This window comes from Meles meles, chromosome 9 (assembly GCF_922984935.1).
Source record: "Meles meles chromosome 9, mMelMel3.1 paternal haplotype, whole genome shotgun sequence".
NCBI classification, from domain to species: domain Eukaryota; kingdom Metazoa; phylum Chordata; class Mammalia; order Carnivora; family Mustelidae; genus Meles; species Meles meles.
In genome coordinates, this window is record NC_060074.1 from 66,113,939 (window position 1) to 66,137,279 (window position 23,341).

At 37.5% G+C, this 23,341-nt stretch overlaps 1 protein-coding gene across 3 annotated transcripts; it reads right to left on the minus strand.

Annotated features, from left to right (window-relative positions):
* Positions 1-125: 125 nt before the first annotated feature.
* Positions 126-11,571, minus strand: SPC25 (SPC25 component of NDC80 kinetochore complex). 3 transcript variants are annotated; one of them, XM_046019246.1, is made up of 7 exons: positions 11,465-11,560; positions 10,555-10,707; positions 10,395-10,460; positions 6,237-6,383; positions 5,682-5,786; positions 2,187-2,285; positions 126-421 (listed from the first exon to the last, which is right to left on the minus strand). In XM_046019246.1, exons 2-7 carry the CDS (start codon positions 10,691-10,693, stop codon positions 297-299), a joined length of 681 nt encoding a protein of 226 aa, XP_045875202.1. In that variant the 5' UTR covers positions 10,694-10,707; positions 11,465-11,560; the 3' UTR covers positions 126-296. The 3 variants fall into 3 exon arrangements, with proteins under 3 accessions (XP_045875202.1, XP_045875203.1, XP_045875204.1); XM_046019247.1 differs by having other exon boundaries at positions 128-421; positions 11,506-11,571; XM_046019248.1 differs by having other exon boundaries at positions 128-421; positions 11,385-11,541.
* Between the last annotated feature and the right edge of the window lie 11,770 nt (positions 11,572-23,341).

Here is a 23,341-nt window from a genome sequence, read left to right on the forward strand (position 1 = left end):
CTGCCATTTAAAAAATATGTATATATATACACACACACACACATACATATACATAGTATACTATCTCTCACTTTAGAAAGGACACATTTGACTTTATAAATTTTATTTCTTAAGATTTTATTTAAAATAATTTAAAGAAATATATCACATAGAAATGTTAGAGAAATACAAAAGAATTATAGGCAAACAATGGATAATGAGAATTCTTTTTAAAAGAGATACACAATGATAAGAAAAAAAGAGAGAGATACACAACAGGGAAGAAGAATAAACAGTTTTTATATACTATTCATACATCAATTATAAACCATAGCAGTAAAAGCTTTCCGAACATTGGCAAGAAAAGCCGAGAAATTGTTGGTCTTCCTTACATTCTCTTGGAATTCTGTCAGGCACTCAAGATGAGGAGAACTATCTGACACTAGGAAAAAAAAAAAAAAAGATAATTTGAATGAGATTTTTTTATGGAAGAGAAGTGTTTCTAATTTAGATGCTTTCATCTGATTCAAATCATTTCAATTCCATTTTACTGAGATGCTTTGAGCACAGAACAATGGATACACTTGATTTTCATATCCTAAACTATCTTTTGGACCTGCTCTTTGTTTAATCTCTAAATATTAAAATCTTAAGTACTACAACCTTACTTTAAATGTAAACAGATGGTAGTCAAGGGACTGAGGAGCTTAGCAATAAAGAACAGAATGCCATTTCCATTCATCTTTCTATACATTTTGCTTTGACTAAACTATTTTACCGGTGTGTGTGTTGTTTTTTTAAATGGTTAAGTCAGTTTTCTCTATAAACCTTTGGCTTGGCTTTTAGTTTCTGGTCACTACATCAAAAAAGAACAACTTTCAATGCCAGCTTTTAATAATTTATAATTATGGGGAAAATCTAAGCTTTTTAAGTTTTCATTAGAAAATGTGACTGCTATTCTAAAAGTGGTAATTACATGGTTTACTAATCACATGAGACACAAGTCACAAGTAATAGTATGGTTCTCACATGTAGTTGTACAAAATGGTACATCTTGGGACCAAGTCTCCAGTGAGGGTGGTCAAAGGAAAGGAATGATCCAGCTTTCTCTCCCAACAATTTGGGAGGGATTTTTCCAAGAAGAAATTTGACCATGCCAGATTTCCAGCTCTTTGGTTGAGATTGCTTAGGAAACAAGGACCATGACCATGAGGGAAAGATTAGCAAAGAACACTTGGGTCAAAATCACACTGTAGATTCTATTTTAGTACACTATTAAATACTGTGATACCATGTAGCAAGAGAATATACAATTTGGAGAACACTAAAAACCTAGGTATGTGGCTTTTTTGGTTTCCTTTTCAAAATTTAGCTTTCATTGAAAGATATTCACTGAGAGAGAAAAAAACATTTGTACATGAATTAGATTCCTAAAATAAAGAATTCCATGAGAATGAAGACCGAGTCACCAGGGTACATCAGGGAGACAACTCAGCAGTTCTCCTGAGTGCTTATCTGCTGTAAGTGCTCTAAGATGAGAACACAGGTCTAATGAGCTGAGAACCATTTTCCTGAATTCCAATAAATGAAAAATTACTTTAAAGGGGGCATTAGAAGAAAAAAAAAGGAGATAAATATATTTCCATTCTCTTCTTGTTCCCCCTACTATCAATCATATATATTCCCTATAAATCGATGACCTTCTTTCTGGTCTGCTGGAGAATCAGTAAATGAGCTAAATTATCAATGTGTGGAATTTTTCAGGAGATGGTAATATTTCTTAAATGGATTTTTGGGAAATAAATGATCACATTCTGATGACTTAGCATTTGCTTTTAATATAAAAAGCTACTTATATAAATTATAATATTCACATTTACATGGTTATATCCTTTACAGCTTTAGCTTTAAGTTCTTTAAAGGCTAATTCATACTTGTGTATGAAATGCAGTGATCTGTGGTCTTTCAGACTTTCCTGCCACCGAGGCACTGTGCCATCCTGAAGAGAAGGTACATATTAAGGATCCTACATAATAACTATAAATCACAACTATACTCACAGCCTTTAGAAGATAGTATCCCATGAAGCAAGACGCAAAAAAGCACCACCTTGTGGGAATTACTTTCCATCATATGGACGTATGTGGAGTCAGATAACATTTGAGGATGCCAACCTTAAATGCCAGTTAAGAGATAGGAATACATACCTTCATACTCCCTGGCTTCATTTAGGTGGAGGGAAAACATAAATGGGTTCTCAGGATGCTTAGGGTCAATATTAGTGAATATAAACTGCAATTTATCACCTGAAAAGAGAGATTAGATTATTTGGTATGAGAATATTTTATCATGCCAAAGCTTTCCATGGAGAAGAGCCTTCTCACCTCTGTCCTTAGTATCTATAGGCTAAATACACACACACACACACACACACACACACACAAGCCTCCAAATGTACAAGTTACAAGTTAGTTTTAAAAGAACTATAGTTTAAATATGATTTTAAAAAGCATGAGTGACAAAAGAAAACAACTGATAAACTGGACTTCATCAAAATTAAAAACTTTTGTCCTTCAAAGTGTACTACCAAGAGAGTGAAAAGATAATCTACAGAATGGGAGAAAATATTTGTAAATCATATCTTTGACATGGATTTAATATATAGGATATAGTTTTAAAAACCACAACTAAACAACTAAAAGAAAAGCAACCCAATTAAAAAATGGACAAAAGGACTTAAACAGATATTTCTCCAAAGAAGAGATACAAACGGTCAATAAGCACACGGAAGGATGCTCACCACCACTAATCACTGGGGAAATGCAAACCAAAACTACAGTGAGCTATCATTTCACCTACCATTATCACCTACCATTAGAGTTGTAACAAAACAAGAAAAGAAGAGTATGGATAAAGACATGGAGAAATTAGAACCCTGCTGGTGGGAATAGAAAATGGTGCTCAAGCTGTAGAAAAGTTTGGCAGTTTCTCAAAAAGTTTAAATCGAGAATTACAATAGGACCCAGGGACTCCATTCCAAGGGGTATACTCAAAAGAACTGAAAATAGGGACTCAGGTAACTTTGCCAATGTTTATAGCAGCAGTATTCACAGCAGCCAAAAGGTGATAATAACCATGTGTTCACTGTTACATGACTAGATAAACAAAATACAGTGTTACATGACTAGATAAACAAAATACATACAACAGGTCATAGAAAAAGTGATGAACTTCTGATATGCATACAACATGAATGAACCTTAAAAAAAAGCTAAGTAAAACAATCCAGATGGAAAAGAACAAATACTATATGATTCCACCTATATGAAATACTTAGAATAGGTAAATTTATGGAGACAGGAAATAGATTAGAGGTTATCAGGGGCTGGGGGAAGAGGAATAAGAACTTATTGCTTAATGAGTACACAATGTCTGTCGGCAGTGATGAAACATTCTGGAAATGTGGTGATGATTACACAGCACTGTGAATATAATTAATGTCAACAAACTGTAAGATAAAAAGAGTTAAAATGCCAAATTCTAGGTCATATAGTTTTACCACCATAAAAAATGTATTACTGAACAGATTTAATCTGACCTTTTCTACATAGTAATCCAGTCTTACTGTGTTTTCCAAAAGACCTCCAAATGCTCCCAAAAGAGTAAATGCCCATTAGAAATTAAAAATGGCAACCACAAAGTAGAAACTCACATGCATTTTAATTTTGCTCTACAGCATAATTAGGAAATCTCATTTTAAAAAATGGTTTTAATTACAAAAAGTAATATTCAGAAACTTCGAAAAACATCTTACATTTTTATTCAAAATGAAATAATTACATGAGTACACCAGATTTCCTAAAAAATACTTATTTACTTATTTAAGAGAGGGGTGGGGAAGGGAAGAGGGAGAGAGAATCTTAAGCAGACTGCACTGAGCAGGGAGCACGACACCCTTCACGGGGTTTGAGCTCACAACCCTGAGATCATGACCTGAGCCGTAACCAAGAGTCCGTCGCTTAGCTGACTATGCCACCGAGATGCCCCTCAGTACACCAGATTTTTAAAAGTGTTAGTAGTAATGGGAGGGACACATGCCAAAGAGAAAAAAGACTTCCTAAGATAATGAGGGGTTTAATTTGGGTTCTCTTCTTTATTTCCTGACTTTGAGGGCTTTGAGAAAGTTCTATTTTTAAATCTAAAATAATTTTAAAGCCTTCTTGTTCAAAAAGCACCTCAGGATGACAGTAAGTCCAATGAATCAAAAATTCAGAGTTGGACTTTATATTTACCTCTAATCAAAAGGTTCATATTTTTTATTAAAAGCTTATTCCAACAGGTGGTGGGCCAGAGACAAGACTAATAGATATATGAATGAAAAGCCCAGACAATCAAAGAAACATAATTAAGTATACAGAAAAAAGGTTTACCTTTCCAGTAATAATCAAAGAAATGAATTTAAAAATAAATGCTCCAATTATATCTAGTCAACTGCCAAAAAATCAGACTTAAAAAACTACAATTCTGACAAGAAGACAATGAAGTGGGTACTCTTTACACTGTAGAGAGTTGTGCACAAAAGAATTAATATGGCTCTATTAATATGCTCTATCATTAAGACTCTTAAAAAGGCCTGCTTGCAAGATGGTCGTTGGCTGGTGTGTTGCCCACTGCCCCCCAACCACCCCAGGTTTGAAGAGTCACTAGGAGGACTCATAGGACTCTCCACAGGGTCATACTGAGGGCTATGATTTATTACAGTGAAAGGCTAAGGCAAAATCAGCAAAGGGAAAAACATGGGGTGAAGTCCAGGGAAAACCAGCACAAGCTACATGAGTCTCTGATGGGCTTCCCTGGTAGACAACACTTTACAGGTACTATCACATTCAGTGCTAAAGGGATTAAGCACAGTGACTCTGTACTTAATTAATCTTAACTCTGCTGGGTTAAGATTCTTAAAAAATTATGCCTGAAAAAGTGTTTCTTTTAGACTTTGCCCCAGTGCCTTTTGGGGGCTGATTTTGTTTTGTATCCTCTCGGCAATAAATCTGAGCCATGAACAGGACTATATGTAGAGCCGGGTAAGTCCTTCTAGGGAATCACCAAACCGGACAGTGATCTTGGGGACTGCTAACACAATGAACAGTGCTATAAACTGGCATGTATACTATATACAACAGCTATTAAAATATTTACATGCTTTAACCTAATAATGCTTCTCTGGGAATTCCATGGAAGTTATACAAAAGAAATGGAGGAGTCTGTAGTCACTGTGGTACTTCTAAAACTGAAACACAGGTAGAATCCAAATATTAAGTTAGAAACAAACCTGTATTAAATGACAGATAAAAAATTGGCTAAATTAAGATACATTAGTGGAATAAATTATTACACCACCATTTTAAAATTACAATAGGGGCTATAGCAACTAGAAAAATGTTGATCATACAATACCAGTAAAAACATGGAACAAAATAATTTGTGTTGGCAATCATGCCAAATATACATTTATTAAAATACCGGATGATAAATAACCAAGGCATCAGTAATGATGTTAAGATGATGAAAAATTTTTTAATTCTTTCCTTTTTTCTAAAAAGTTAATAATGCTGTCATTATTTTCTTTGACAGCATTTTTGAAATTCTCTACTTAAGATATACCTTTCTAATTTCTTACGTTTTACTTACATTAATATACGTACCATAAATTTTACGAATTTCTAGTCCAAGTCGATCTTTATATAAATCTGCAGATTTCTGTAGTCTTTTCAACCTCTCTTCATTAGCTTTGTTAGCAGCAGAAATAGCTAGGATTTTTTAAAAAATACATATATTTGAATATGAAATTCTTTTAGACAAAGAGACTTTACAGCATAAAGAATGTGCTTAATGGTTCCTGGCAGAGAATGTGTGATCAATAACTCTGTTACATGAATTATACTATGGCTTCTCCAGACAAATCTTATTTAGTGAAACTGTCTCCCACTCTGCTTAATTAAGCTCCCATATCAATTGCATTATGGTTCTAGTTTTATTAGAAATCAAAAGGACCTTTAAGTAAAACAAGAGAAAAGAAAGCCCACTTAGCTAACTTCACACGGCTTCCTTGCAGAAATGAGTAGCTGGCTATGCCCCCAAAGTATGTTACCCATTTTTAGTAATGAACTGGAGAGAAGGCAAGAGATACAGAACTGTGAGCCATCACCACTCTGAAATTTAGGTTAATGTTTTAAATATGAGTATAATTGGAAACTTACTTTCCTTCTTCTTAGCATATTCCTCCTTAAGATCCTGAATGTTTGAGGTCAGTACTTCCAGTTCCTGCTTTTTGTCTTTTATTCCAGCAATCAACCTTAACAAGTTATCTTTTTTTTCCTGAATGACGTTATTCTGCCTACAGATCTCTGTAAGAAGCACAAAGTGTTAGTCAGAATATATATAGTTTGCTCTCCAACATCTATCACAGATAAGGAATACCGACTTTATCATAAGATCAATAGTGTTTTAATTGATAAGGTCTTCCTAAAGGTTCAAAAATTATAAAAACGAAAGAAAAAAAAATCCTATTCTTTTCTATTTGCATTTGAAAATAAAAGACCCTTGCAGCTTTGCTCTTCAATTAAGTATATAAAGCTCACCACCAAAAACAACCAAAATCTGGACAATGTTTTTATACAGTGCTTTAAAGAAACAGTTCATTCTAATGCTATATTAATGATTCTGGAAGATACCAAAAAACAGAAAGAAGTGTAGGAGGAGAGGGAGGGAGACAGAGAGGAAGGAAGGACAAAACCTCATTTACATTGGTAATAAACAAAACATCCAGGAATAATCTAGATCAAGAAATATGTAGGCCCCATAAGAAAAAAAGGGCAAAACCTTTCTGAGACACGTATTTGATTTGACTTGGATGTATGGAAAGACATTTTATGCTACTAAATATTATAAAGATGTCAATATTTCCCAAATTCATTTCTTCTTTTTTAGGATTTTCATTTATTTACTTGACAGACAGAGATCACAAGTAGGCAGAGAAGCAGGCAGAGAGGAAGGGAAGCAGGCTCCCCGCTGAGCAGAAAGCCCGATGTGGGGCTCAATCCCAGGACCCTGGAATCATGACCCAAGCCAAAGGCAGAGGCTTTAACCCACTGAGCCACCCAGGTGTCCCCCAAATTCATTTCTATATTTAATGCAGTCCCAATGGAATTTGGAGGGAAGGGAATGGGAAGATCTAGAAAAGTATTATAAAATTTATCTGATGAATACACAGGTGAGGATAGTTAAGGAAATATGGTAAGAAAAATAACGAGGATAGGGACTTGTCCTATTAAACTTAACATCTGTGATTGTGGCACTTTTAACATAATAATGGGGTACCAGCTAAAGAAATGACATATAGTTTAAACAAAAACAGCATTCCCAAACAAACACTGGTAGATTTAGGAAATTAATATAAAAAATGAAATATAAAATCAGGTGGTAGATGGTTCCCCAAACTGCTGAAATTCAAAATAAATTCCATATTTATTAAATATTTAAATATAAAATGAAATCTTGCAAAACCTAAGAGGTGGTATCTGAATATAAAATTAGTTCTATGGGGAAAAAGATCTTTTTGGGGCGCCTGGGTGGCTCAGCTGTTAAGCATCTGCCTTTGGCTAAGGTCATAATCCCAGGGTCTTGAGATCGAGCCCCACATTCAGCTCCCTGCTCCGTAGGAAGCCTGTTCTCGCTCTCCCACTCCCCTACTTGTGTTTCCTTTCTCGCTGTGTCTCTCTCTGTCAAATAAATTTTTAAAAATCTAAAAAAAAAGAAAAAAAAAAAGGAAGAAAGAAAGATCTTTTTACTCAAAGGCAAAAAGAAATCAAAGAGAAAGACTTACACCAGCTACATAAAAGTTAATAAATGGGCAAAAAACCTTATATTTGATTCAAATAAGCATAAAACTCTACTATATGCTAGGATCTTTGTTCAACACCTTTATTTCTATAAATTTACTTCAATTTCACTGTAATACATTTTGTAGGTCTAATTTAAAAGAGGAAAAAGCAGTTGACTGACTTGCTTAAACATTTATGTGCTAGGATACAATAAATAGTAAGACAAAGATTCAAACTCAGGACTTGATTTCAAAGACCATGCTTTGAGAACTAAATATTCTTCCCCAATTGTTCTTAATCTAAAGAAGACACAAATATAAATTCCTAAGACAAAAACAGACAAAGGGATAAACAGAGGAAATGTAGACTGCAGATGGTTAATAAATATGAAAGACAATTTAATCTAAGTAGTAATCCCAGAAATGCAAATAAAGCAATGACATACCAATTTTCATTTATTACGTTTAGAAAAATAACAGCTAGTGTTGAGAAGAATGCAAAATACTAGAGTCCTTGTGGCATATTTTTGACATTGCAAAATGAGTCTTAAGAATATTCATGTCCTGGGGCGCCTGGGTGGCTCAGTGGGTTGGGCCGCTGCCTTCAGCTTGGGTCATGATCTCAGGGTCCTGGGATCGAGTCCCGCATCGGGCTCTCTGCTCAGCAGGGAGCCTGCTTCCCTCTCTCTCTCTCTCTCTCTCTGCCTACTTGTGATCTCTCTCTGCCAAATAAATAAATAAAATCTTTAAAAAAAAAAAAGGGGAGCGCCTGGGTGGCTCAGTGGGTTAAAGCCTCTGCCTTCGGCTCAGGTCATGATCCCAGCGTCCTGGGATCGAGCCCCGCATCGGGCTCTCTGCTCCGCGGGGAGCCTGCTTCCTCCTCTCTCTCTCTGCCTACTTGTAATTTCTGTCTTTCAAATAAATGAATAAAATCTTTAAAAATAATAATAATAATAATAATAAAAAAAGAATATTCATGTCCTTTCTGCAAAGAAGACATCCAGATGGCCAATAGACACATGAAAAAGTGCTCCACATCACTCGGCATCAGGGAAATACAAATCAAAACCACAATGAGATATCACCTCACACCAGTCAGAATGGCTAAAATTAACAAGTCAGGAAATGACAGATGTTGGCGAGGATGCGGAGAAAGGGGAACCCTCCTACACTGTTGGTGGGAATGCAAGCTGGTGCAACCACTCTGGAAAACAGCAAGGAGGTTCCTCAAAATGTTGAAAATAGAGCTACCCTATGACCCAGCAATGGCACTACTGGGTATTTACCCTAAAGATACAAACGTAGTGATCCGAAGGGGCACGTGCACCCGAATGCTTATAGCAGCAATGTCTACAATAGCCAAACTATGGAAAGAACCTAGATGTCCATCAACAGATGAATGGATAAAGAAGATGTGGTATATATACACAATGGAATACTATGCAGCCATCAAAAGAAATGAAATCTTGCCATTTGCGACGACGTGGATGGAACTAGAGGGTATCATGCTTAGTGAAATAAGTCAATCAGAGAAAGACAACTATCGTATGATCTCCCTGATATGAGGACGTGGAGATGCAACATGGGGGGTTAGGGGGATAGGAGAAGAATAAATGAAACGAGATGGGATTGGGAGGGAGACAAACCATAAATGACTCTTAATCTCACAAAACAAACTGGGGGTTGCTGGGGAGAGGTGGGGTTGGGAGAGGGGGAGGGGGTTATGGACATTGGGGAGGGTATGTGCTATGGTGAGGGCTGTGAAGTGTGTAAACCTGGTGATTCACAGACCTGTACCCCTGGGGATAAAAATACATCATATGTTTATAAAAAAAAATCATATGTTTATAAAAAAAAAAGAAATAAATAAAAAAATTTTTTAAAAAAAGAATATTCATGTCCTTTGATTAGTTATTTCATTTTTACAAGAAAACAAGACATATGAAAGTATTTAAATACAAAAAATTGTTTTCAGTATTATTTATAATGGTGAAAAACTGAAAACATCCTAAATGGCTAATAGATAAGGCAGCTTAGAAAGTAAACACAGGTAAAAGGCTAGCATATAGCCTACCACGGCAAGAACAACAGGAAAAATATGGAGAAAAACAGTCAAGAGTACTAACCCTACCTCCAAAAAACTGAGGAACTCCAGCTTTTCAACCCCTGGCCTATGATTTCCAATAGGAAAACAAATTCATTTTTCAAATAACTGGCATTTACACATCAGCACAGATGAATCTCACAAGCATACTGCTGAATTAAAAAAAGGAACAAAATACACACAAAAATGCCATTTATATAACATTCAAAAACACAATACTAAATAACAATAGGTTAGTTCTGGAAGGTGTGAGAAAAGTAGATGTGGAAAGTTCTGTTTCTTAAGCTGAGTTGTAGGTACACAAATGTTTATTAGTTTTATATATATGTGTGTATATATACACACACACACACACACAATACATTGTTTTACTTGTATGTGGGATTGTATAAAGAAGTTCAATCTAAAAAAACTCTGTTATCTATAGCTTACGATTTTGATACTCCAAAAACATCTCAACCATTCGTTCTTCTTCCTTTAATTTCACAGACAGCTTTTCTGAAAGAGAAGTTGGAACTGAAGTTTTAATTCAGCTGAAATAAGTAAAAAGCAACAACAACAAAACAGCATGTTACAAGTTAACCTCAGTTACCTGCACATGCTTTGATGGAGTCTTTGTAGGTATCTCTTAGTCCCACCATCTGACAGGAAGTGTCATTGACAGTGCTTTTGAATTTATTCCAAAACTCATTTATGCTTTTATCAAACAGTGCGAGTTCGTCCTCTATCATTTTGGGAGAAAAAGCTACAAAACAAATAGAACATCATATTTCTTATGAGTTACTGAAATCAAATCAGGCTCATCTTCTCATCAATCATATTTTGGTAGTGTGACCTTTGCTAGAAAATAGTTAGCAGCTTACTTTTAACTCTAGATATTCCCGGGCAGATCAAGCCACCTGGACTTAACCACGGTTAAAATTCAAGATTCCAGGAAGGACATCTTTACCTCCTAGGGATCTGCCAGTAGTGTAACTGCACAAGACACTCTCACAGCTCTATGACCTTGGGAAAATGATTCTGACTCCGTTTTCTCACAAGTAAAATTGGTAACTTATAAGGCGTCCCCAACTCTGACCATTTGAACTACGGCCTGCATTGCCAGGTCCCACATGGACCCTGCCTCTCCCTCCCACTAAGGACAGGAAAGGTAGTACTAAACAGGCGACTGGAATGGGAGTTTAGTGGGCTTGGTCCAGGAAAGGTACAAGTCACCTGCACTCCCTGGGCCTTAGTGTCCTCTTTTGTAAAACAATGTCCGGTTAGACTGCAAGCTCCAGCAGTTTTCTGTATCGCTAAAACTATCCCCAAAACATAAAACCTTGCCAGAAGGGGCCACAAATCTCTCGTTCGCTAAAACCCGGAACCTTTCAGCCTCACCGCCGGGCCACCCCGAGTAAACAAACCGTGCATTTCACAGACCTCGTTCCCGAAAATAAATCCCGTCCAGAAACCCACTTTCCCTTATAGCGACAGGCGGATCCGGAAGCCTTAGATCCCACCTCCCTCGTCTTCTCCAGGATGTCTGAGCCTCGCCACCTACCCACAAAAGACCTGAACCAATTCGAGAAAAAACGAGTTTCCGGAACCAAGCCCTGCCGCCGCGCTGACTTTTGTATTTCAAATCTTAGGGCGCCTTGCCCCTCCCACCCCCGGGCGTCCATTCGCCTTTGGATTGGCTGATAGCTACACTTTTCTTTGAAGGGATTGGTTGAGCTAGACCTCCGGTATTCTCGCGAAAGGATAGGGGAGAGTGCATTCTGGGATTTGTAGTTTTTTTCTGAGACACAGCGGACTCTCCGCTCTGCTTTGTAAAATACTGATTAATAGCTCCCGGAGGGACTTGCCCCAGCACAAGGCATTCATCAGTTTCAAATAAAGCCTTCTGCAACAAATAGAAGTATTGAACTTTAATCGCAGTCTGTTGCCAAATATATTCCCTTTTCTTTAATATTCCCTGTAGCTTAGAGTTAATTAAAAAAAAAAGCTAATAAAAATACCATTGCTTAATCTGACTCATCATTTAATAACTTTTCATTGAGAAGTGGTTGGAACATTACTGTTTGTTGGCTTCTAATATGAACATTTCCAAAATTTCTTAAGTCTCTGATTTTGATCATGTGAAACAGAAACAAAGCGCTGTACCTAGTACTGGTATTACTTGCCCCAGTAGAAACTCAATGACGCAAAACTTTTTATTGACAAGTTTCTTGGTATCTACCCTCTCTGATAGTCTGTGTTGCAGATAAAAGTGAAAAGAAGCAGGGAAGCCAGAAGTAATTCAAGATTTTTAAACTGTGATATTTGTAAGAATGGTGATGCTGTTGGCAGAATGGAAATCATCTTCGTGATTGTTTTGGTGTGCTGGGGGAGGGGTGATGCAGGGAAGCAGAGGCAGGAGAGGATATTGTTGGGAGATCCAAGTGTTACTATCCCTTAGGCATGTTACTTCTTTAGTTAATTCAACAGTGGCTAACTGCCCCAACTCTCCAGTAAGACTGCCTGAGTTTGAAATCCAGGCTCCATCATTTACTAAGTTTGATGTTGGGTAAGTTACTTGGCCTATAGGACCTTAGTTTCCTCATCTGTAGAGTGAAAGTAACAATAATAATAACACTTTCTTCCTTCATATACCAAATCTGAAGACTAAAAGAGGTAATAAATGTAAATACCTTAGAAGAGGTCCCTCTAAGTACTCAAAATGGTTTCTTGTTTTTATGATTTTATATCCCACCTATTTCCTATGCAATAGACTGTCATATTAAAACACATATTCTTTCTTAGAACAAAATCCAAGTTGGTAAAGAAATAAGAGAAATTCTTGCAATTGAATACTCACTTTAGCTAAGGAATGCATATATCTCCCATTACAAGACAATCACACTACTTGTTGAATTCTGACCTTAAGGAAACATGCATTCTGCTATGTCTGGAAAAGTATAGAATATATTCCTTCCACTCAATTCAAGTTGAATTAGCTTAGTTAGGTGTGGTTATTTAGCATTATCCATTTAATAATTTGCCAATATTGCACAAATATAACAACTTTAGTTTCAATATAATGGATACTAAATTTCAAACAGTAGTCTGAAAACATTTCCAGTAATTTCTTCAAGCCATTACTAGTTCAAGATAATAAATTATTTCCCAAGCTTGGAATAATGCTTGGGCCATCTCTCTAATGCATTCCTGATAGAATCTGGCAAAGCACAACTGATCTATGAGCAAAATGGAAGAAAAGTTTATTAGCAAGACTGTGAGATATTCACCACTGACACAAGGCTACAACTATACCTCTTAGACAAAGATGAACATTTTTCAGCTGATTCATTTTTTTGCCTTCTTTAGCAGATTACTCCTGCTAAGTTGACTCCAATTATTACTGGGTGGAAACATCCAGATAAGCCTCAGAATAGATTCTTATGGTTTACAGAAGATCTCTTCTTTTCTACTCTTCCAGCTTCTCTAACAATATTTTGGGGGTCCTACTAGAATGATACATTGCCATCTTGCAGAACTTCAAACTGGAAGGAGCTAGAACTCTAATAAATCATCTACTATGTTCCTTGAAGACCAGAAAGAGGCACAAATGATTCAACTTGAACTTTCTAAAGAGGATGGACAAGATGTAGGGAGGATGTACTGGTCATGAACTCCAAGTAAATGAAATTGATTCACTATTTGCATCCTTCTTGATAAAGCTGAGGATGAAAGAAAAAAATAGGAAAAGAACACAGAGGAAATACACTTTAAAGAATGAAAATATAAATGTCTCATACTATGGAATAAAAATTATTATTTTCATCTCTGACCATGGTGTGTTTGTGAAAATACACAAATGATTATAGGCTGAAAGGTCTTTACTACTATTTTCTTTCATTACCATTAAGGATTCAAACACCAACAATAAAACATAGGTGTAAATAACATGCTCAGGGGTATCTGATATTGGACACTTTATCCCTAGAGCTAATTTAAACCAACAAAATCAGGACAAATCATTATCAACATTTAATACATCACAACATAAGTCAATTTCCATCCTAGGGACTATTATTACTAATCTAAAACATACAGTTTTCTGTAATAGCTCCTTTCATTTCACAGATACTTATCCAAGGACTTCTAATTTCTCATCATATTTATCTTAAACCAAAATTGTATCTATTGGCATCTCAGAACTTGAGCTGAATGAATAATGGTACTCATTTCTAGGGTTTTCATTGATCCAGATTAGTGAATACAGCACTTAACAAGATTCATGGAGGGGTGCTGACTGGACCATCAGCTTGATGAATTATGTACGGACCTTGGACTGGGGCAGTGGTTTTCCCACTGATGTGCAGACTTTAAGGTAGTCCCTGGGTGTCCATTGTCTTTTATTCTTTCTCAGGGCTTTCTTTATTCTTTCTCATCCCCAACCAAGAAATGAAGGAGAAACTTCTGTGTCATTTGTCAAAATGCTCCTCTCTAGAAGAAAAGGTGAATGGTTTCTCTCTATTCCACCAATCATAGCTAGAAACAACCAATTTTTCTTTCTGCTCAGCACAGCTTCCTTGGCTTTAAAAAGAGAAAAGCAGAGCTTCCCCCATCACAACTCCATACAACAAAACCATCATCACTATCATCATACATACCTGCTTTTCATTTCAACCCAACCAGGAACTTTGGGATGTCTATTATGTGCCATGTATTGAGAGGGCCACTATAATCCCTGGGATATATGGTCTGCAACCTACGGTGAAGGGTCAGGGGGTGGGGGTGTAGGAAGTAAGAAGTAGGCATATTTCCTGTCTGGGTGTTTCTGGGTCATGGTTACAGGAGCCTTGGTCAGACTGACTGAAAACTACATTGCTCCTTCCCTGAAAGCTTGATTCTCTCTCCAATGGATGAAGGATCAAGGGGTACAAGAAGAAAAGTAAGTGCCCTCTATGGCACATACCTTTGCTGAGTAGATACTTTCCATCTTGGGGGCAAAACTCAAGAACTCCAAGTAAATGAAATTGATTCACTATTCACTATATCGATTCATTATTAAAATGATACCAAGCAATGTTATGGTTAAGATTAAAAATTTTGCACTTTCCTGGATATAAGGATCCCTTTATGACATATGCATTTATACTGAACTCCTCAAATCTAGCTAGTACTTGTACTTGCAATATCTGTTCATTGAGAAAATTAAAAACGATAAAAAGTTCTGATGAGTTCTTTGGAAGAGGAAAGTTCTTTGGGCAGATTCCAGGCTAAGAACAGGTAATAGAAAATGCTTAAATTCGAAAGACTCTTGAACAAAAACTTTAAATTCTCTAGATCTCTGAATGGCCTATGTCAGGAGTGATGGGAAAAGATGATTCAAGAAAATGTCCCTTAGGATAATTGCTATGATCAAGCACAGTATATCCAAAGTGGAGTCAACATTTAGTGTCAGATTTTACCTGGAGGCTTTCGTTTCCTCCCTAAAATTTAAAAAGGGGCTAGGACCTTCAGCGTGGTGGAGTGAAGAAGTCACCAAATCCTTTCCCCAAAAAGCAACTATAGAACTGGACAAAAATATCAAAAACAACCATTTCAATGTCCTGGAAATAACTCAAAAGCTTACAAGGAACCAAGAAGCATTTATTCCTGAAAAAATACTCAAAACATAATTATTTTGAGTATTAAAAATACTCAAGAACATTATTAAGTCAGAGACAAAAGGCTACATATTATATAACTCCCATTGCATAAAATATCCTTTGCATAAAGTAGCCAAATAAGAAAAATCCACAGAGACAGTTCAGTCTTTGCTTGGAGCTGGGAGTGGAAGCAAATATTAACTGCATGAGGGCACAAGGGAACATCCCACAGGGATGGAGACATTCTAAACTGGTTTGTGGTGATGGTTGCACAACTCTATAAATTTACTAGAAATAACTGAATTGTACATTTACAATGGTGAATTTTATGATATATAAATTATCCCTGACATTGCTCATTTATACCTCAAAATCGTTAAAATAAAAACTATGAAGGACATCAGCACTTCAAAGAAAAGAAAGTGCACATTTTCCAAATACACAAAAGACATTCTATATAGTAATAAAGATTCCAATGTACAGTAAAATTTGGGAATACATACAGTAGGTATTCTTTGGGCCATCTATAAATAGGAACCCAGGTGCAAAGTGTCTTAACTGTAGTATGAAGAAAATGAATAGTACTGCCCAATGGGCCGCTCTGTTGGGTCCTTTGGTGATCCAAGGAAAAGTTTATGAATGTATAGTTCATGATCATTTCTAGAGAAGAATGAATAATGAGACAAGTGGAGGGGTACCTAGGAGATCAACAACCGGGTCACTTCAAATACTGTCATCATGGAATGCCAGTATTCCCAGAATCCTAGCTGGAACGGAAGTAATTATTTTCTAAAAGTCACTAAGGTCTCAACTCAGTCTGAAGTAAATCCATTTTACATTACACAGTGACATTGGAGAGATTCAAATACAATACAAGTTATTTTACAGATACAAGTTATTTTACAGCAGGCAGATAAGCTTGTTGTGAAAGGATAATGACCATGCACAAAGACATAAAGGTCAATACCTTCAAAATATGGTTTTGTTTACTACCACTGCACCAGCAACACAAGCTAAAGTCATATACCTCTGAATGATGTTGAGTTGCAGAGAGCACTATACCTCAGAGATGAATGGTTCAGCTTATGATAAGAATATATCTTGCGGTTATATATTTGGCATGTGGAGCATATTAAAAAAATTCTAGCCTCTGTCCTACAGGTTGCAATCTAAGTAAAACAGGCAGGATTTACTGCCAATCAAAACCCCAGGAAAAACCTAAATGAATCAGAGTGAGAAAGTTTTGGAAAGAACTGAAATTATTCAACTATTGGAATTAACTGAAAAGAGGGCAAGAGTACACAGTTTTGAGACTGGCTATAGTATGAAAAGAGTTTTAAAAAGTCATTAAGAGGAAGGAAGTCATTCAGACAAGCAAATCATCCTAGGCAGATTGGAGTACTCTGAAGAAACAGGAAATGAAAAGATCCAGGGTGTAGGCACCACGGAAATTAGATAGGATTCCAGTGAACCTTAGGCTGTACTTACCTCACTTGGGTCAGAGATTCCAGTAAGAATCTTGTGAAAGCTGTGGCCTTCTTCCAAGGAATGTGCACTAATATTTTGCATACGATTACAGAAAGTTTGATGATGTCCATTTTGGGTCTTGGCCTAGTGGTCAAAGAGATTCAGCTAATATTAGAACCAAATCACACACTCTTAAAGATTTCTTCCACTCAAAAGTGCTTTACCTGGCATGGCAGAGTTCTAGTCCTTGAACAGAACTTGGAGGAATTAAATGGAGAGTCCGACCACAGTGGGAAGAAAAAGTCTTGATCCTGAAGAGCATGGGGCTTGTGCCATTTTCTGAAGACTCTCATTATGAGGTGGACATCTGGCTTGATTCTCGGAAGCAGCGGTGAAACGTTCAGATTTGGCTCTGCTGTCTTGAAGTTATCTTTGCTCTTAGGGTACTAGGGAAGGTTGAAGTTTGTGACCAATTCAAAGACTGAACTCGGGTAAGTGTTTAGCGTAAAAAAGAGAGAGGATGGATTTAGCAAGACAAAGGTGGATAGAGGGAAGGGGGGAGAAAGGAAGGAGAAAGAAAAGGAAGGAAGAGAAGAAGGGGCAGAGATGTCAGAGTTCAGAGGAGAAGTAACAATATTGGAGTGTGAAGACTAAAATGTTACCACTTTGCCCTACTTCTACTCTGTTCAAGAATCTCATGACAAGAGGGCAACTCCGCTTTTACAAACTATTTGGCAAAGTAAGAATAACGAATGTTAATTAGAGCTACTATTTTGAGTGTTTACTTTGGGCCTTAATAAAGGGGAGTGGGGAGAATGGAAAGGAGATTCCAAAGAAGGGAAACAAAAACACACCAAATCTGCATCCGTGGGGAAGAAGGGGCAATAGTACAGACCTCAAATAAGGGAGCTAAGAAAAAATGCCCTAGGGTAGAAGTTGTGAAAGTAGTATAACAAAGGGTCAGCTAAAAACAGGATACACAGGAGGGGTATGACACCCTGTATCATCACTTATCTTTCATTCAGAGACAAATTAAGATGGAGTTTCTATAATTTGATGTGTGTAAGAACCCCATAGAAAGCTTACTAAAATGTACGTTTCCGGACCTCCATCCCAAAGAGTCTGTTTCCATAGTCTGGAGTGGGCCTGGGAATCTATATGCTGTGGCAGGAAACAGGTGGTCCACAGACCACACTTTGAGAAAGACAACCTCAAAGGTGAAGAATAGAGGTAGATAGATCTACCCTTTTTTGGATCTTGGGCTGCATAGCTTAGAGAAAGGTTTGTTCCATCATTTGGTGAACTGATTTGGGACAGACCTTAATCCTAACAACTTTGACTTTGAAATAACTCAGTGATTGAGGCAGACTCTGTTAAAAACTCTATGTGAAGATTATTAGTACCAAAAAAGAACCAATTCCCTTTCTCTCTTGCTGTGACCCACATGGGATAAGTAAGTACTAGAGAGCATCCTTACCCCAAACCATAGCAACTCTGATGGCAGCTGAGTTTTATATTATTTTTTATAGTTTTATATTAAAATTTTATATTAAATGCTCTTTAAATTTAATTTAGTTTTATAATTATGTAAAATATTTACATGGTTTCAAAGTCAAGTCTAGAAAACAAGTATATTTAACGAAGTCTGGCTTTTCTCATTCTCTTCACTCTATCCCCTTCTTTTCTTTGTGGAGAACATTTTATGATTATTTATTCTTCTATTCTCTTCAAACATAAGCATATTACTTTTTTCTTAGATAAACATTATATATACTTTTCTCCATCTTAACCCACTGAGCCACCCAGGTGCCCCAAATTTTCTCCATCTTAAAGAAGCATCCTTGACCCAGCCATTTTATAGCATCTTTGTGGGAAAAATGCATCTGAGTTTCAACTAACTGAATAAAAAACCTTTTTAAAGTCTCTCTATATAAGTTAGCACTCATATAAAGTTCTGTTTGATAATTCATTCATTAATTCAAGAGATATTTATTGAATAATGAGAAAAGGCCCAGGTGCAGGTCCAGGTTTTGTGAGAGGTAAAGCTCTTTTAATATCAGGGCCTCTCTTTAATAAAAAAAGAATATAAAATTATTAATACGCTGTACAACTCCCAGCAGCTCCCAGCAATAACCTGCCAGAGGAGGGGTGCATGTAAGCTTCCTGGGAAATCAACCCCAGCATGGGCTTGTCCTGGGGTCTATGCGGTAGCTAGTACACAAAGCAAAACATGATCCCTTATTTTATGGAGCTTGTGCTATGTGCTGGAAAGAGAGACTCAACACATAAGCTCAAATCAAATATACAATTACAAATTGTAAGTCAACCCCTGGTATGGGCTGAATTTCATCCCCCAACACTTGTATATTGAAGTCCTAACCCCTAGTACTTCATAATGTGACTATAGAGATAGTTAAAGAGTTAACGAAAGTAAAATGAGGTCATTAGAATGGGACCTAACCCAGTATGACTGGTGGACATCCCAACACAAGGATGACCATGTGAAGACACAGAAAGAAAATGGTCACCTACAACCCAAGGAGAGAGACTTCAGAAGAAGCGATTCCTGTGGACACCTGTTTAAGACTTGCAGCTTCCAGAACTGTGATAAAATAAATTTCTGTTGTTTAAACCATCCAGTCGTGTGCTTTCTGTGTCCGTTCCAACGGACTAATATAATCCCTTACAAGAAAAGAATGTTTGAGAGAAAGCACTGTCCAAGGAATGGCAAGGATACTGGCAAGAGATCTCTAAGGAAGTACATATAAGCTGAGCTATGAAAAGACTGAAAATGATGAACTCCAGGGAATAAAAAGACTGAACAGATCCTGTTAAAAGGCAAAAGAAATCAAGGTGCTTTTACTTCAGTTAATTATACCACAGTCTATAGAACTAGATAATCCTCAGGAGAGGATCGGTCTCTCTAACTATCCTAGATGAAAAATTAACGTGCAGCTAAATTCATCATGATCCACAGACTCTGAGGCACTGAATGAGCATGAAGTTGAATTTTTAATTCAAATACAAAATGTATTTGAAATCATTCACACTCTGGTTTAGGGACAAGACATTTCAGAAGAAAATGAATATGATGAAATATGAAATATGTAGCTTAAACACTTCTCAGAAAAAGAATAAAGAGGAGTTATGTCCTTCCTCATGGCTCATTAAAGAGATTATGGGAATTATAGAACCTGAATATGCAAAACAAAAAAAAAAAAAACCAGAAGCATAGACTCTGATTAGTCAAGGCTAATGCCTCGTACAGAGTAGAGCATACCTGAAAAATTCATTTATCTTTGGTAAGCAAGTCTATGCTTTTTTTGACTCAATGAATAAAAAGAATTCTAGGGGCGCCTGGCTGGCTCAGTGGGTTAAAGCCTCTGTCTTCAGCTCGGGTCATGATCCCAGTGTCCTGGGATCAAGCCCCACATCGGGCTCTCTGCTCAGCAGGGAGCCTGCTTCCTCCTCTCTCTCAGCCTGCCTCTCTGCCTACTTGTGATCTCCGTCTGTCAAATAAATAAATAAATCTTTAAAAAAAAAGAATTATAGAATTATAGGATAGACAAGGGATTCCCTTATTTCTTCTTGGGATGCCACAGCAACTACTTCTGATGCATATTTATTCAGTTTGTTTTGTGACAGACTGAATTTTCAAATGGACAATGGCCAGCCCAAATATGACAAGAGAATTCTGACCCAAAACCTCTGAAGCAATCTGCCCAGAAAGGTCAGGATTTGGTCAATGACTGCCAGCTTCCCTGTTTTTTGCCCCAGCTTCTTATTTAGGACCAACCAGTAAAAGCTAAGTAGGCTCCCCAAACCAATCACATGAAGTGTGCAGCTTCTGGTTAACTCATCTCCAGCTTGCCTGTGCCAACAACCTCTAATCAGAGCATACCTGAGGCCTTCTTTGGTCCCACTATACAGTAAAGCTTTTCTACTCCCTGCCTGCTTCTGAATCTTTGTCAGATGCAAGTGATGGTAGCTGACTCTTGCAAACTCAGAATAAATAGTCCCTGTCTGTTCTCATTTGAGTGGCTTTCCTTATTTGCATACTTGTCTGTCCCAGAGAAGAAGATGTCTGCTGGGTTGCCAGGCTATCAGCAGAGGATGGCAATAAGCTGTGAGGTGTGCATCTGAGTGCTACTTGATACTTCCTTCAGAGAAGATGTCAGAGACTGGGAAGGTAACAGTAGCCCCTGAATCCCCATAACAACAGTGTCTCTCCTGTCCAATGACGGGATACGCCATCCAAGAGAAGTTCAAAGTGGTGATTGTATCTATGAAGTTCTCCTCGTGCTCTGGCAGCTGGCCAGATGTGCTTCTGTGTCAACCAATTTTCTCTCAGGACTACACAGAAAAGCTTCACAGTTAGAACGGCGATACCAGTGAATTATGAGTCTGGGTAGTTGAAAACATTTAAAACAAACTGGTCATAACATTAGTTTTTATTCATTTTACCACTGTTTAAAATCTCACCAATGACTTTGAACAACCAAGACACAGCCTAGACTAAGAAGCAGCATTGGTCTGGAAATAAAATTTAGTCTCTAAACAGAGATCTTACATGAAAGAAATGCCCCACGCCTGGTTGCTAACACATTTCTCCATCACTAAAATGAGGATTACTGAACTACTGTAACGTTAAAAGTGGATAATGGGAGGGAGTATTTTTGAAGGCAAATAATTGGAAGAGCACGAATGCAAGGCTTCTAAACCAAAACAGAGTTTTCAGCACATTTGATTTTATCCCAACATATAAATCATTCAGATCAGATGAGCACACTAGTGGGAGAACCAAGGGTGTAATTCTGGGCCACCTGGGGGAAAAGCAAAACCCTGCCTGTGCAGAGACCCAGTGCTGGCTGACTTCTTCCTGGTTCTCCTCCCACTGAAATGATCAGAATGATAAAGGAGACTGGTAAGTTTCTCACTGTGAATAGAGATCAATATTCATTTCCTGGTAGCCATTTAAAGTCACTTTCTGGGGGGCGCCTGGGTGGCTCAGTTGGTTAAGTGGCTGCCTCTGGCTCAGGTCATGATCTCAGTGTCCTTGGATGGAGTCTTAAGTCAGGCTCCACACTCAACAGGGAGTCTACCTCTCCCTCTCCTCTGCCTTTTGTCCCTCCGCCCCCCCCCCCCCCCGCTCATGCTCCCTTGTCCTCTCTCTCTCATATAAATAAAATAAAATAACAAAATAAAAATAAGAAAATAAAGTCACTTTCTGAAAAATGACCTGGTGCCACTTGCCATCCCACTTCGACTGTCAAACCAGAGTTCTCACCACAGAAACCATTTTATTTTAACTTCCTTCCAGATGAGTACCCAAAAAAACTAGGTGAGGGAGGTTGCCCTCAGTATGCCCTTCTTTACGAGACACGCATTTCAGAAAGTTGTCACCATTGTTTCACCTCTTCTTGACCGCAGTATCAAGATTGTATACAACTGTTACCAGTTGTATAATAATCTCTCAGTAGATTAGGGTTCTTTCATTCTAGATTCTCCGAAGTCTTGAGAAGATACATCAGCCGGTGTGAAAACTGAGTGGAACAGGAAAATCCTGTTACATATAGTAATTTACATATTCAACGTCATTGAAGCTTCTTTCAGGTTGACTTTGGGCAGGGGGAGGAGCTTAAGGCTGAAAGGAGAACAGATAATGTACACATTTCTTTATAATAATGATTCTCAACCCCAGCTGCACACTGGAATCACTTGGAAAGTATTTTTTAAATTACCAATGCTTTGGGTCCCATCACCAGAAACTGATTTTGTCTGGGGTAGGACAAAGATATGGCATTAAAAAAAAAAAAATCCAAAAAGATTTTAATGGGCAGTCAAAGCATTTTCTCCAGGGGTGGCAGCAGAGACTAGGAAAGTGCTTATGGACATTGGATTCCCATGACTATGGTGCTGTTAAATGATAGGGCAGGACACCAAGAGAAATCCAAGGGGCCGTTTGTAGCCTGTGAAGAAAGTTCCTCATGGAGAGGCCACGATGAGAGAAGACAGGGATGTGAATGGCAGGAGAACAAACACTTGACCTACCTTCCCCCTCTGCTACTGCGTGGGACTTCATTGCTTTTCAGGGACCCTTGAAGCGTTGCACACTTGGTCCTCTAACTCCAGCACCTCACTGCTGACTTGGACCCTGGGTCTCTCTGAGCTGCCCTTCTGTTTATTCCCAATCTACAGGTTTGTTTGGGTGCTTCTCTCATATTTCTGCTGAACGCTCTGTTTTCAACAAAACATTTTCCCGATCGGGGAAAAGCCTTTTAAAGCTGATTTTTG

What these genes read in the sequence shown, in the direction of transcription:
- SPC25 (XM_046019246.1), bottom strand. Translation starts at nt 10,693, where the DNA reads ATGATAGAGGACGAACTCGCACTGTTTGATAAAAGCATAAATGAGTTT. An exon ending in ATATGCTAAGAAGAAGGAAA is followed by an intron (nt 5,787 to 6,236) that starts GTAAGTTTCCAA and finishes AAAAAATCCTAG; the next exon opens with CTATTTCTGCTGCTAACAAA. An exon ending in TGAAGCCAGGGAGTATGAAG is followed by an intron (nt 422 to 2,186) that starts GTATGTATTCCT and finishes TTTTTTTCCTAG; the next exon opens with TGTCAGATAGTTCTCCTCAT.